This window comes from Lactuca sativa, chromosome 8 (genome assembly GCF_002870075.4).
Source record: "Lactuca sativa cultivar Salinas chromosome 8, Lsat_Salinas_v11, whole genome shotgun sequence".
Classification (NCBI taxonomy): domain Eukaryota; kingdom Viridiplantae; phylum Streptophyta; class Magnoliopsida; order Asterales; family Asteraceae; genus Lactuca; species Lactuca sativa.
The window spans coordinates 217,613,192-217,624,069 of NC_056630.2; the positions used below are offsets into that span (position 1 = coordinate 217,613,192).

The 10,878-nt window shown below is 36.8% G+C and overlaps 3 protein-coding genes across 3 annotated transcripts; all 3 read left to right on the top strand.

Moving 5' to 3' along the window:
- The first annotated feature begins 1,682 nt into the window (after positions 1–1,682).
- On the top strand, positions 1,683–2,842 carry LOC111903769 (uncharacterized). Its single transcript, XM_023899527.1, has 2 exons — positions 1,683–1,721; positions 1,883–2,842. Exons 1-2 carry the CDS (start codon positions 1,683–1,685, stop codon positions 2,840–2,842), a joined length of 999 nt encoding a protein of 332 aa, XP_023755295.1.
- A 1,950-nt stretch (positions 2,843–4,792) lies between these two features.
- LOC111903768 (uncharacterized mitochondrial protein AtMg00810-like) lies at positions 4,793–5,392 on the top strand. The gene has a single exon (XM_023899525.1). The coding sequence runs from the start codon at positions 4,793–4,795 to the stop codon at positions 5,390–5,392; it is 600 nt and encodes a 199-aa protein (XP_023755293.1).
- A 2,210-nt stretch (positions 5,393–7,602) lies between these two features.
- LOC111903698 (3-hydroxy-3-methylglutaryl-coenzyme A reductase) lies at positions 7,603–10,179 on the top strand. Its single transcript, XM_023899446.3, has 2 exons — positions 7,603–8,734; positions 9,154–10,179. The coding sequence occupies exons 1-2, from the start codon at positions 7,743–7,745 to the stop codon at positions 9,920–9,922; spliced, it is 1,761 nt and encodes a 586-aa protein (XP_023755214.1). The 5' UTR covers positions 7,603–7,742; the 3' UTR covers positions 9,923–10,179.
- The last annotated feature ends 699 nt before the right edge of the window (positions 10,180–10,878 follow it).

The following is a 10,878-nucleotide window of genomic DNA, read 5'->3' on the forward strand; positions in this document are numbered from 1 at the left end:
CTTTTCAGAAAATATCGGATTTTCTGGTGGTTTTTCAAGCAATACAAACATTCGATTTCAAACACTACTTATGAACTCACCAACATTTCATATGTTGACGTTTTTCAAAATACTTGTATTCTTAGGGAACCAGTGAATCAAGGGAAATCATATTCAGTGACGGTTGCAGTTTATTTTTGAATGAATGGAACAAATTAATTTTTGGGAATGTAATGTTTTAAACAATGTATGACATGTAAACACTACTGGTTGTACTATGTAATGAATGGTGACGAATGTTGTTATGTTTCATATATATTCAATGTTATGGTATGCAATTGAGTCACGACAGCCCCCGGACGTTTCCGCTGTCTGGTTCGGGGGTGTGACAACCAGGTTAGCATATGTAATGATCGCTTCTATGGAATCTACGTGTCACCTATGTGTCGGCAAAACCAAGCTAAAACTAATCTGAATTTTCCTCCTCGTAACTTTCAAAACTGGTTTCAACACTGTCGTCATTACCACTACCACTAACGTGATCCAATGTGCTCATAAAAACCGATCCATCAGATCCAAATTTATCCGACTGTGATTGCGATGGTAAAGTCACAGCACTTCCCATTGTTATTTCTTCAACCTCAATATAACTGCAAAATGCATTTATCTTCAACAAAACCAATATTATATATTATCTGTTTTAAATTTATTTCACAAAAAATCATACCTTCCTACTTGAAATTCTGCTACCAGACAGAAATCAGGCCTCTGTTCCAATACTTCCTTTATAGGAATAAAACTGCATAATTCCCAAACAATTTCTAAATTTCTTCTTTACAAAATATTTTCAACTAATAATAAATGACTCTTCCTACCTGCCTTTTTTTCGTTTATCAATATTACATCTTATACTAAGGTTCCTATCATTTCGATTTTCAAATTTCTAACTCCTTACATCTCCAATAATAGTCATCAACACAATTTTGCTTACTTTAAGAAGGAACCCATGGATGACTAAGATTTTGAAAGGTCATTATGTTTTAATTTCTGAAGCCCCTAAAATATTAACAATCATGAAACTTTATCACAATGACATATCCTTGTGGAAATAACAATTCACCCTACTCAGAAATGATCTATTGCGTTACATTACCTGTTGTGAAAACAACTTGTCGTTCATCACCGATTCCTAAATATAAGCATTTGGAACACTGAAAATATAAAAAAAAAAATTAGGAAAAGCAAGCTGCCATGAAATGCTAATATAAGAAGAGAGGTGATTCTTCCACTATATATATATATATATATATATATATATATATATATATATATATATATATATATATATATATATATATTAAAGGAAGTGGTACCTTTATGACCTTGCAGTATCCATTTGGCATTCCATGACCCTTTGTAACATCTTGCAACAAATAAAGGTTAGAAACACAATGTGGATGGAGAATATGTTGAAGACTGATTCAAAGTTTATCAGGAAAATAATAACTCTCGTGACTGGCTTAGTAACTGCTAGAAGTCTTTCAATTTTTCTGCATTTACTTAAGTCCTTCCATATTTCCAGCTTTTACTTTTCAGTTGTAAAACTCTACTATTTATAGCTGCCTTCTGTTCTCTTTTTGTTCATCAATAATATCACGAGAGTTCTCCTGCACTTCTTTTTCATTCTGTTAAGATCCAACATTATGGTATCAGAGCTTGGTCTCTTATCCAAGTCTCAATCGGTAACTCTCAAATGGCACAAAATAGCAGCAACACTATTAGCATGTCACAACCACAGATTCGTGTCTTCAAAGGGGAGTCCTATGAATTCTGGAGCACCAAAATGAAGACCCTTTTCAAGTCACAAGACTTATGGGAATTTGTTGAAGCAGGTTATACATAGACAAGTGCAGATGAAGCCCGTCAAAAAGATAATCAGAAGAAAGATGCTAAAGCCTTGTTCTTTATTCAACAGGCAATAGATGAGACCATCTTCCCTAGAATTGCTGCAGCAGTCACATCAAAGGAAGCTTGGGATATTCTCAAGACTGAATACCAAGGATCAGCCAAAGTTATTACAGTCAAATTGCAATCCTTGAGAAGACAGTTCGAGACTTTAAACATGAAGCCAAATGAAGCAGTAAAAGAATATCTAGCAAAAGCAGCATCCATAGTGACACAGATGCGTGCCTATGGAGACAAGATTTCTGATGAAATTATGGTCGCCAAAGTTCTCAGGAGTTTACCAGTCAAGTTCGATCACGTGGTGGCAGCAATCGAAGAATCAAAGGACTTGAAGACTTTTACCTTTGATGAGTTAATGGGGTCACTACAAGCGCATGAGGCAAGAATCAACATGAACCACACACAAGAAGAAGAACAAGCCTTTCAGATCCAAGGGGAGCAAAACAGATTTTCTGGCGGTAGAGGAAGAGTAAGAACATCATCATTTCGAGGCCGTGGACGAGGCAGATCACGGGGAGCAGTGGTTCGATGTGACCACTGTGGAAAGCTTGGTCATAAGGAAGAAGATTGGTGGGCAAAGCAAGGTCAAGCAAAATATACGGAAGAAGAGTATGTTGAACGAGATGAATGTCTATTCATGACCTACGGAAACCAAGCTAGCCGAAAGAAGGAGATATGGTACATAGACAGCGCATGTTCAAATCATATAACAGGTACACGTGAAAAATTCAAGAATTTGGATGAATCAGAAAAATCCCGTGTGAAACTTGGTGATGATAAAGTTGTAACCATCAAAGGAACGGGAACTGTCACTATAAGCATAGAAGGAAAAGACAAACTCATCAAGGATGTACACTTTGCTCCAGGTCTCGCTCACAACCTGATAAGTGTGGGATAGTTGATAGAAAACGGTCTCAAGGTTGAGTTTGATGATAATACGTGTGTGGTGAAGAGGAAAAATGGTGAAATTTTTCTCTATTCAAGGATGACAGGAAACAGAATGTTTCCTGTAGACTTTTCTCATAAAGATGGTTACATGATGATGAACAGGAGGGTTGATGAATCGAAACTTTGGCATTGCAGATACGGGCACCTACATGAAAAAGGATTAAGGTTGTTGTTAAGTAAGCAAATGGTAAATGGGTTACCTGCCATACATGATTCAAAACATGTATGCGAAGGATGTGTTCTAAGCAAGCAATCACGAAGGTCTTTTCCAAAGAGCAAGGCAAGACGAGCAACTAAGAAATTGGAATTAGTGTGTGCTGACATTTGTGGTCCAATGAAGAACGAATCTCACTCAGGAAATAAGTATTTCTTGCTATTCATTGATGACTTTACCCGTATGTGTTGGGTATATTTCATTAGAATGAAATCTGATGCCTTAGAACACTTTAAGAAATTCAAAGCTCTTGTTGAAAAACAAGGAAACACTACAATCAAGACTGTAAGGACTGATAGAGGGGGAGAATTCATGTCACGGGATTTCATTACCCTATGTGAGAAAGAAGGGATAAGAAGAGAGATGACAGCTCCACATACCCCAGAGCAGAATGGGATTGCATAGAGAAAGAATCGAACCATTGAGGAGATGGCTCGATCAATGTTGAACACAAGCAAGTTACCTGATGTTTATTGGGCTGAAGTCGTTGCTATCGCTGTATACCTAATCAACATATCTCCTACAAAAGTTGTATGGAACAAAACACCGTTTGAAGCATGGTATAAATTCAAACCTACAGTCACTCATTTACGTGTTTTTGGTTGTGCATGTTATACATTAGTCACATCTTACAGACACAAGCTGGAAGACAAGTCTGAGAAGTATGTTTTTGTGGGATACTGTACACAATCAAAAGCCTATAGACTCTTTGATCCCATAAACAAGAAAATTGTTGTTAGTAGGGATGTAGTCTTCGAAGAATATGCAAGTTATGACACTACACAAGAACAAGTCAATACTTTAGTTCAACCTGAGTTACTTGATGAAGAAGAAGTTCATGATCAAGCACCAGTTACTCAAACCAATTCCTCAAACATCTCATCCTCGAGTTCAAGTTCCTCGCATGGAGTGTCTTCACAAGTTACTCCTCCAAGATCAAACACAACATCTCTTAGCAACACATCACCAGAAACAACACCACTCAAAACCAGAACATTAGAAGATATTTATACAAGCACAATGGCACTATTTACGGGTGATCCTATATCAACAAATTTTGCTCTTCAAGATGATAGATGGAGAAGAGCAATGGAGGAAGAGATTGTTGCTATTGAGAAAAACAATACTTAGGAGCTCGTGGAACTACCATCTGATAAGTACCCTATATCATTAAAATGGTTGTTCAAAACAAAGTTCAAAGCTGATGGGAGCCTGCAAAAACACAAAGCCAGATTAGTCGCTCGAGGTTTTACGCAAGAACAAGGTGTGGATTATGATGAAACGTTCTCGCCGGTGGCAAGGATAGAAACAATACGATTAATCCTCGCATTAGCAGCACAAAGAGAGTGGGAAGTCTATCAATTTGATGTTAAGTCACCTTTCTTGAATGGAGATCTTAAAGAGGAAGTCTTTGTTCAGCAACCTGAAGGATTCATAGTAACCGGGCAGGAGGAGAAGGTATACAAGTTACGAAAGGCTTTGTATGGGCTCAAACAGGCCCCACGCTCGTGGTATAGCAAAATTGACAGTTTCTTCTTAGAAAATGGCTTCACGAAGAGTCCCAATGAGCCCACTATGTACTACAAGAAGCAAGGCGAAGAAGATTTCATGTTGATTAGTCTCAATGTAGATGACATGATATACACAGGGTCCTCAATGAAACTCATATAACAGTTCAAAAAGGAAATGATGAGAACTTTTGAGATGACTGATCTTGGAAGGTTACATTATTTTCTTGGTATCGAAGTAAAACAAACCAACAAGGGTATTTTTATTGCACAAGAGAGATATGTCACAGACTTGCTGAAAGATCTCAATATGGTGAATGAAGAACCCATCGCAACACCTATGAATACTAATGAAAAGCTTGTAAGTTCTGATGGTACAGGAATGGCAGAACCCCAGATGTACAGGAGCATAGTTGGGAGACTAATATATCTTACACACACAAGACCAGACATAAGCTATGTTGTTGGTGTGGTCTCAAGGTTCATGCATTCACCTACAAAACATCATTTTGGAGCGGTAAAAAGGATCATTCGTTATGTTGCTTGCACCAAGCATTATGGAATATGGTATATGAAGTCAAAGAAACTACTGTTGGAAGGCTTTACAGACAGTGACTGGGCAGGGTCACAAGAAGATAGAAGGAGCACAACTGGAAATTGTTTCAATGTGGGAACTGGAATTATCTCATGGTTATTAAAGAAGCAAGAAACCGTGGCATTATCCACAGCAGAGGCTGAGTATGTGGCAGCCTCAATCACAGCATGTCAAGCAATCTAGTTAAGAAAACTTATGAATGATCTCATGCAAGAACAAATTGAAGCAACTGTGATCTACTGTGACAATCAATCCGCGATTGCAATGACAAAGAATCCTGTCATGCATGGTCGAACCAAGCACATAGAAATTAAGCATCATTTCATAAGAAAGCTAGTGGCAGATGAAAGCATCAAGCTGAAGTTTTGTAGAACTGAAGAACAACAAGCAGACCTGTTTACCAAAGCTTTTCCAGCAGCTCATTTTGAATATCTTCATGCAAAGATTGGTGTTGGTACCTTTGAATCAAAGGGGAGTGTTGAAGACTGATTCAAAGTTTCTCAGGAAAATAATAACTCTCGTGACTGGCTTAGTAACTGCTAGAAGTCTTTCAATTATTCTGCATTTACTCAAGTCCTTCCATATTTCCAGCTTTTACTTTTTAGTTGTAAAACTCTATTATTTATAGCTGCCTTCTGTTCTCTTTTTGTTCATCAATAATATCACAAGAGTTCTCCTGCACTTCTTTTTCATTCTGTTAAGATCCAACAGAATATACTAATTTATAAGAGACCACACAGTTGCTCAAACTTACAAGTAGCTTCAGATGATGAAAACAGAACACAATCATATATGACTTGATAAACAACATGAAGCATTAATGTAATGAACATACATTCATTTGCATATTGTGGATGGAAAATATACTAATTTATGAGAGATTATTCTGATTACCGTATCTTTCTCCCAACAGCACCAACCCATCCCTTGTAATGCCACAACCTGCATAAAATTATCCTTCTAGAATAAAGAGATAGAAACAAAGATGGGAGATAGATCACACATACCACTCTTGTGAAATTAAGGTTGTTACTGTTGTCTATAACTTAGCAGTAAAATCATTAAATACATACCTAAATCGACATTATTACTCACAAACCCTAGAACAAAGCTCTTTAACCCAAAAAAATTTAGCCATATTGTGTATCTTTAAAGTCATCATCTAAGTATGTTATATGGTGCGACATAGACTTGATGGATTTTATTTTATTTCCTTCATTACCCTTCATTAATGACTCATAAAATAAAGGCGGCTTGTATTTTGAGTTGTTTTCATCTTCACACTGACAAAAATACACCAACGAATTAGCACCATCCCATATTTGTTGCTAACTTTATGGCCCCTCCATTCATCATCCTTTTTAATAAATGAAGGTTTTGTTTTGCCACATGTCATATTCTCTTTCATTTTGATACTTGTCATTTTGTGAAAATTTTAAAATTTTGTTTTTCACTTGTCATTTTTTAGGAATTTTTATTTTCTTAAATAAATCCTCTTTAATAAATGAAAGTTTTTTTTGTCACATGTCATCTTCTCCTTCATTTTGACACTTGTCATTTTGTGAGAATTTTAGAAATTTTATTTTCCACTTGTCATTTTTTAGGAATTTTCATTTTCGTAAAATAAAATTTCATAAAATTGTAATGGGTTCTATAAGGAAATAAAACCATCCTATTAATTTGGTAATAAATTCTCATAAATACTTCAAACGATTTAGTTTCTTCTGTAAATTTTCAGAAGATTACATTATGTTATGTAAAGTATTATATCATAAAATATTTCATATTTGTATATTGATATTAAAATTTTATTTTTAATAAACCCATATAATATACGGGTCTCACACCTAGTCTTGTATATTTTGATCATTGAAGGCCGGAAACAATTTTTTCTTAAAATAACTTCTTTGCATAAATGTGATATCAAAATTGAAACATTCTTGTATGAATTAACATCTAAGCCCTATTAAATTTCACACATTTGATCTGTTGAAAATTAATCGGGGCTTAAATGAACTTATTTTTTAAGAAGCAAATTGAGTTACGTATTCTATAATTATTGGTCGTTATATCATATATTGTCATAACTATGCTATTTTGATCATTTGATCGACTAAGTCTTCCAATCCATTCAATTCTATCGTCACACAAGGGGGGTCGAACTTGGATCATTCGAAAAGTACCGAAAATAATAACCATCTTTTTTAATTCGGATGGAGTAAAGCGACAAAATCCATGCCCATTATTTTTCCCATTTGAGGTGCTGTTTTTCGTTATTTTATTACATCTGCAGTCCATTGCTGACTAATGGTCTTCAAGATTCAAACTAGGCGTCTTTTAAGTTAGAATCCTACTATATCTTCACCTATATATTACACCACCAAATCCACTTCCATTTTGCAAATCTTTCTCGATTCAATCATCACTTATTTACCTCTACATAACGAAAGCGATAATTATTAGTACTCATTTTCCGGCAACGAAATCGTGACCGGCTCCATCCCATCCGACCACCAACGCTATAGCTAAAGGGATGGATGTCCGTCGACGATCTTCGTTGAAACAAGCTGCAACCAAAGGTAAAACAATGGCCGAAGATCAGTATAATGATCAGATCTTTAATAAGGCTACCGACAAAAAGGTTGTGGATACTGTTGTTCCTCTTCCGATGGGAATCTCCAATGGTGTGTTCTTCACTGTCTTCTTCTCCGTTGTATACTTTCTTCTAATCAGATGGCGTGAGAAGATCAGAACCTCGACTCCACTTCATGTCGTCACTATGTCAGAGATGGCTGCTATCGTCTTGTTCGTAGCCTCTTTTATCTACCTTCTCGGATTCTTCGGGATGAGCTTCGTCCAAGCCACCCCATATTCCGATGATGAGGAAGAAGAGTTGGAAGTTGATGAAACCGAAATGGTTAGGAAAGAAGACACTCGTACCACCCCATGTGGTGCTGCACTTGACTGTGAATCCGACGTGGTTGTGAAGCAAGTAGTGAAGAAGGAGTTGGTGTTCGTGCCAACTGACACAACAACTGTGACCGAAGAGGATGAGGAGATTATAAAATCAGTGGTTTCAGGTAAAACACCATCTTACTCGTTGGAAACAAAGCTTGGGGACTGCAAGCGTGCAGCTTTCATCAGGAGGGTGGCGCTTGAGAGAATCACCGGAAAATCCCTGGATGGTTTGCCATTAGAGGGTCTTGATTATGAATCGATATTGGGACAGTGTTGTGAGATGCCAGTTGGTTATGTCCAGATTCCTGTGGGAGTTTGTGGGCCGATGTTGCTTAATGGAAAGGAGTTCTCTGTTCCCATGGCGACTACCGAAGGATGTCTTGTTGCTAGCACGAACCGTGGTTTCAAGGCCATTTATGCATCTGGTGGAGCCACCGCCATCTTACTCAAGGATGGTATGACTCGTGCTCCGGTTGTTAGGTTTGGCACTGCGAAGAGGGCTGCTGATTTGAAGTTCTTCTTGGAGGAACCACTTAACTTTGACACTCTTGCATCCGTTTTCAACAAGTAAGTTCATGTTTCTTGATGTACATAGATATACTAAGTGATGAATATGATAAGGTTTGCACTAAAAAAAATCATTAATGAACGACATAAGGAATCCATCATGTTAGATATGTGCAATCTTAGATGATCTCTCAAAAAGATATCATTAATTAATAGGAGAGAGAATTAGAGAAACAAAAAAATCAATCTATATAATGCCTACACAAGGATTAGAGACAGATTTGAGCCAATGTTTACGTTACAACTTGCAATGATGCTAATGCGTATGTAGTTCGTTGCGAATGGTTCCATTTTAACGACAGATTAAATCCAATGTTGCTGATTTTCTAGTAGTGTTACAACTTAAAGGAAAAGAATCTTAGATATTCTATTGTAATAAAAGTTGATTAATTAATCTTATTTTCATGCAATGATTTTAGATCAAGCCGATTCGGGAGGCTTCAGAAGATACAATGTGCTATTGCTGGGAAGAATCTATACATAAGGTTTACATGCAGCACAGGCGATGCAATGGGGATGAACATGGTGTCAAAGGGTGTTCAAAACGTTTTGGAGTATCTTCAGGCTGACTTCCCCGACATGGACGTGATTGGCATCTCTGGAAACTATTGTTCTGATAAAAAACCAGCAGCCGTGAACTGGATAGAGGGGAGAGGTAAATCTGTGGTGTGTGAGGCAATCATTAAGGAAGATGTCGTGAAGAAAGTATTGAAGACAAACGTCGCTTCGTTGGTTGAACTGAACATGCTCAAGAACCTCACAGGGTCTGCCATGGCTGGTGCTCTTGGTGGGTTTAACGCCCATGCAAGTAACATCGTGTCAGCTGTATACCTTGCAACCGGACAAGACCCTGCCCAAAATATTGAAAGCTCCCACTGTATCACAATGATGGAAGCTGTGAACGACGGAAAAGATCTTCATGTGTCGGTGACTATGCCGTCAATCGAGGTTGGAACTGTCGGCGGTGGAACTCAGTTAGCTTCACAAGCTGCATGCTTAAACTTGTTGGGAGTTAAGGGCGCAAACAGGGAGTCACCTGGAACAAATGCCCGGCAGTTGGCTAAGGTGGTTGCCGGTTCTGTTCTCGCCGGAGAGCTCTCTCTTTTGTCTGCAATCGCCGCTGGGCAACTTGTAAACAGCCACATGAAATACAACCGTTCCCAAAAAGATCTTACCACCAAGGCTTGAACTTCTCGAAGTCCATCGATTAATAAAGGACGAAATGAACCACATGTTTATCTTTGTCTGCAATCGCCGCTGTGATTCTTGTTTCCGTTGGTCTTTTTGTGTTATTGCTTTTGTTCAGCTGGTTTCATTCAGCTCTTATTAGTTGTAAACGATACCAGGTTAAGGTTGACTAAATATTTTCGTATGTTGTTTAAGTGTTTAATTAATGTATGTGATGTTGTATTTAATGGGTATATCAATAAAGATTGTTATGTGAATGTCACGTGTTCAAGTCATGAAAACAATTAATATTTATGTCGGATTTGATCCGGCTTTAAAACTAAGCATAGATTATGGATGGACTTTATTCGATAAAATAGCAATGGATCTACTAATCTTTGAGTTCATTGTTTAAGTCTTTAAGACCTAAACACAAAAACTTAACCGATTTAGAACCAATAATTATACGAAAAAACAATCTAGGGGAATAGGGGGCGGATTAAACGATCCGTTCAAATATAACTATTGCATCATTACATTACGGTTTGAAACTAAATCCGGTCCAGATTTTGGAAAACAAGTTAAATGCAATATTTTTTTGATAGCATTTAGGAAATGATTTTTTAATTTATTATGTTTGCACCATTATAGAGGTAAACCGAAACCAAACCGAAAACCAATAAAAACCAAACCGAAAACCAATAAAAACATCTTAGCATACATCATTGTTTAGCTGTAAATTAGGTCACAAATCTAGTTGCAATTTATTTCAAAATTAGGATAGTTTCCTTTATTTTTTGACTAGTTGTGAAACCCGTATATTATATGGGTTGATTAAAACAAAATGTTAAATAGAAATGATTAAATGAGAAGTTTATTTGAATTTGAAATTAATAAAAATTATGAGAAAAAAAACATGCAAAAAATAAATAAATTAAAATTATTTTTTAGTTATCAGACCCGTATACTAAACATGT

Coding starts and splice junctions, on each gene's coding strand:
- LOC111903769 (XM_023899527.1), top strand. CDS start 1,683: ATGGTATCAGAGCTTGGTCTCTTATCCAAGTCTCAATCG. Junction 1,722..1,882: donor TCTTATCCAAGTCTCAATCG/GTAACTCTCAAA, acceptor GGTTATACATAG/ACAAGTGCAGATGAAGCCCG.
- LOC111903698 (XM_023899446.3), top strand. CDS start 7,743: ATGGATGTCCGTCGACGATCTTCGTTGAAACAAGCTGCAACCAAAGGT. Junction 8,735..9,153: donor CTTGCATCCGTTTTCAACAA/GTAAGTTCATGT, acceptor CAATGATTTTAG/ATCAAGCCGATTCGGGAGGC.
- LOC111903768 (XM_023899525.1), top strand. CDS start 4,793: ATGATGAGAACTTTTGAGATGACTGATCTTGGAAGGTTACATTATTTT.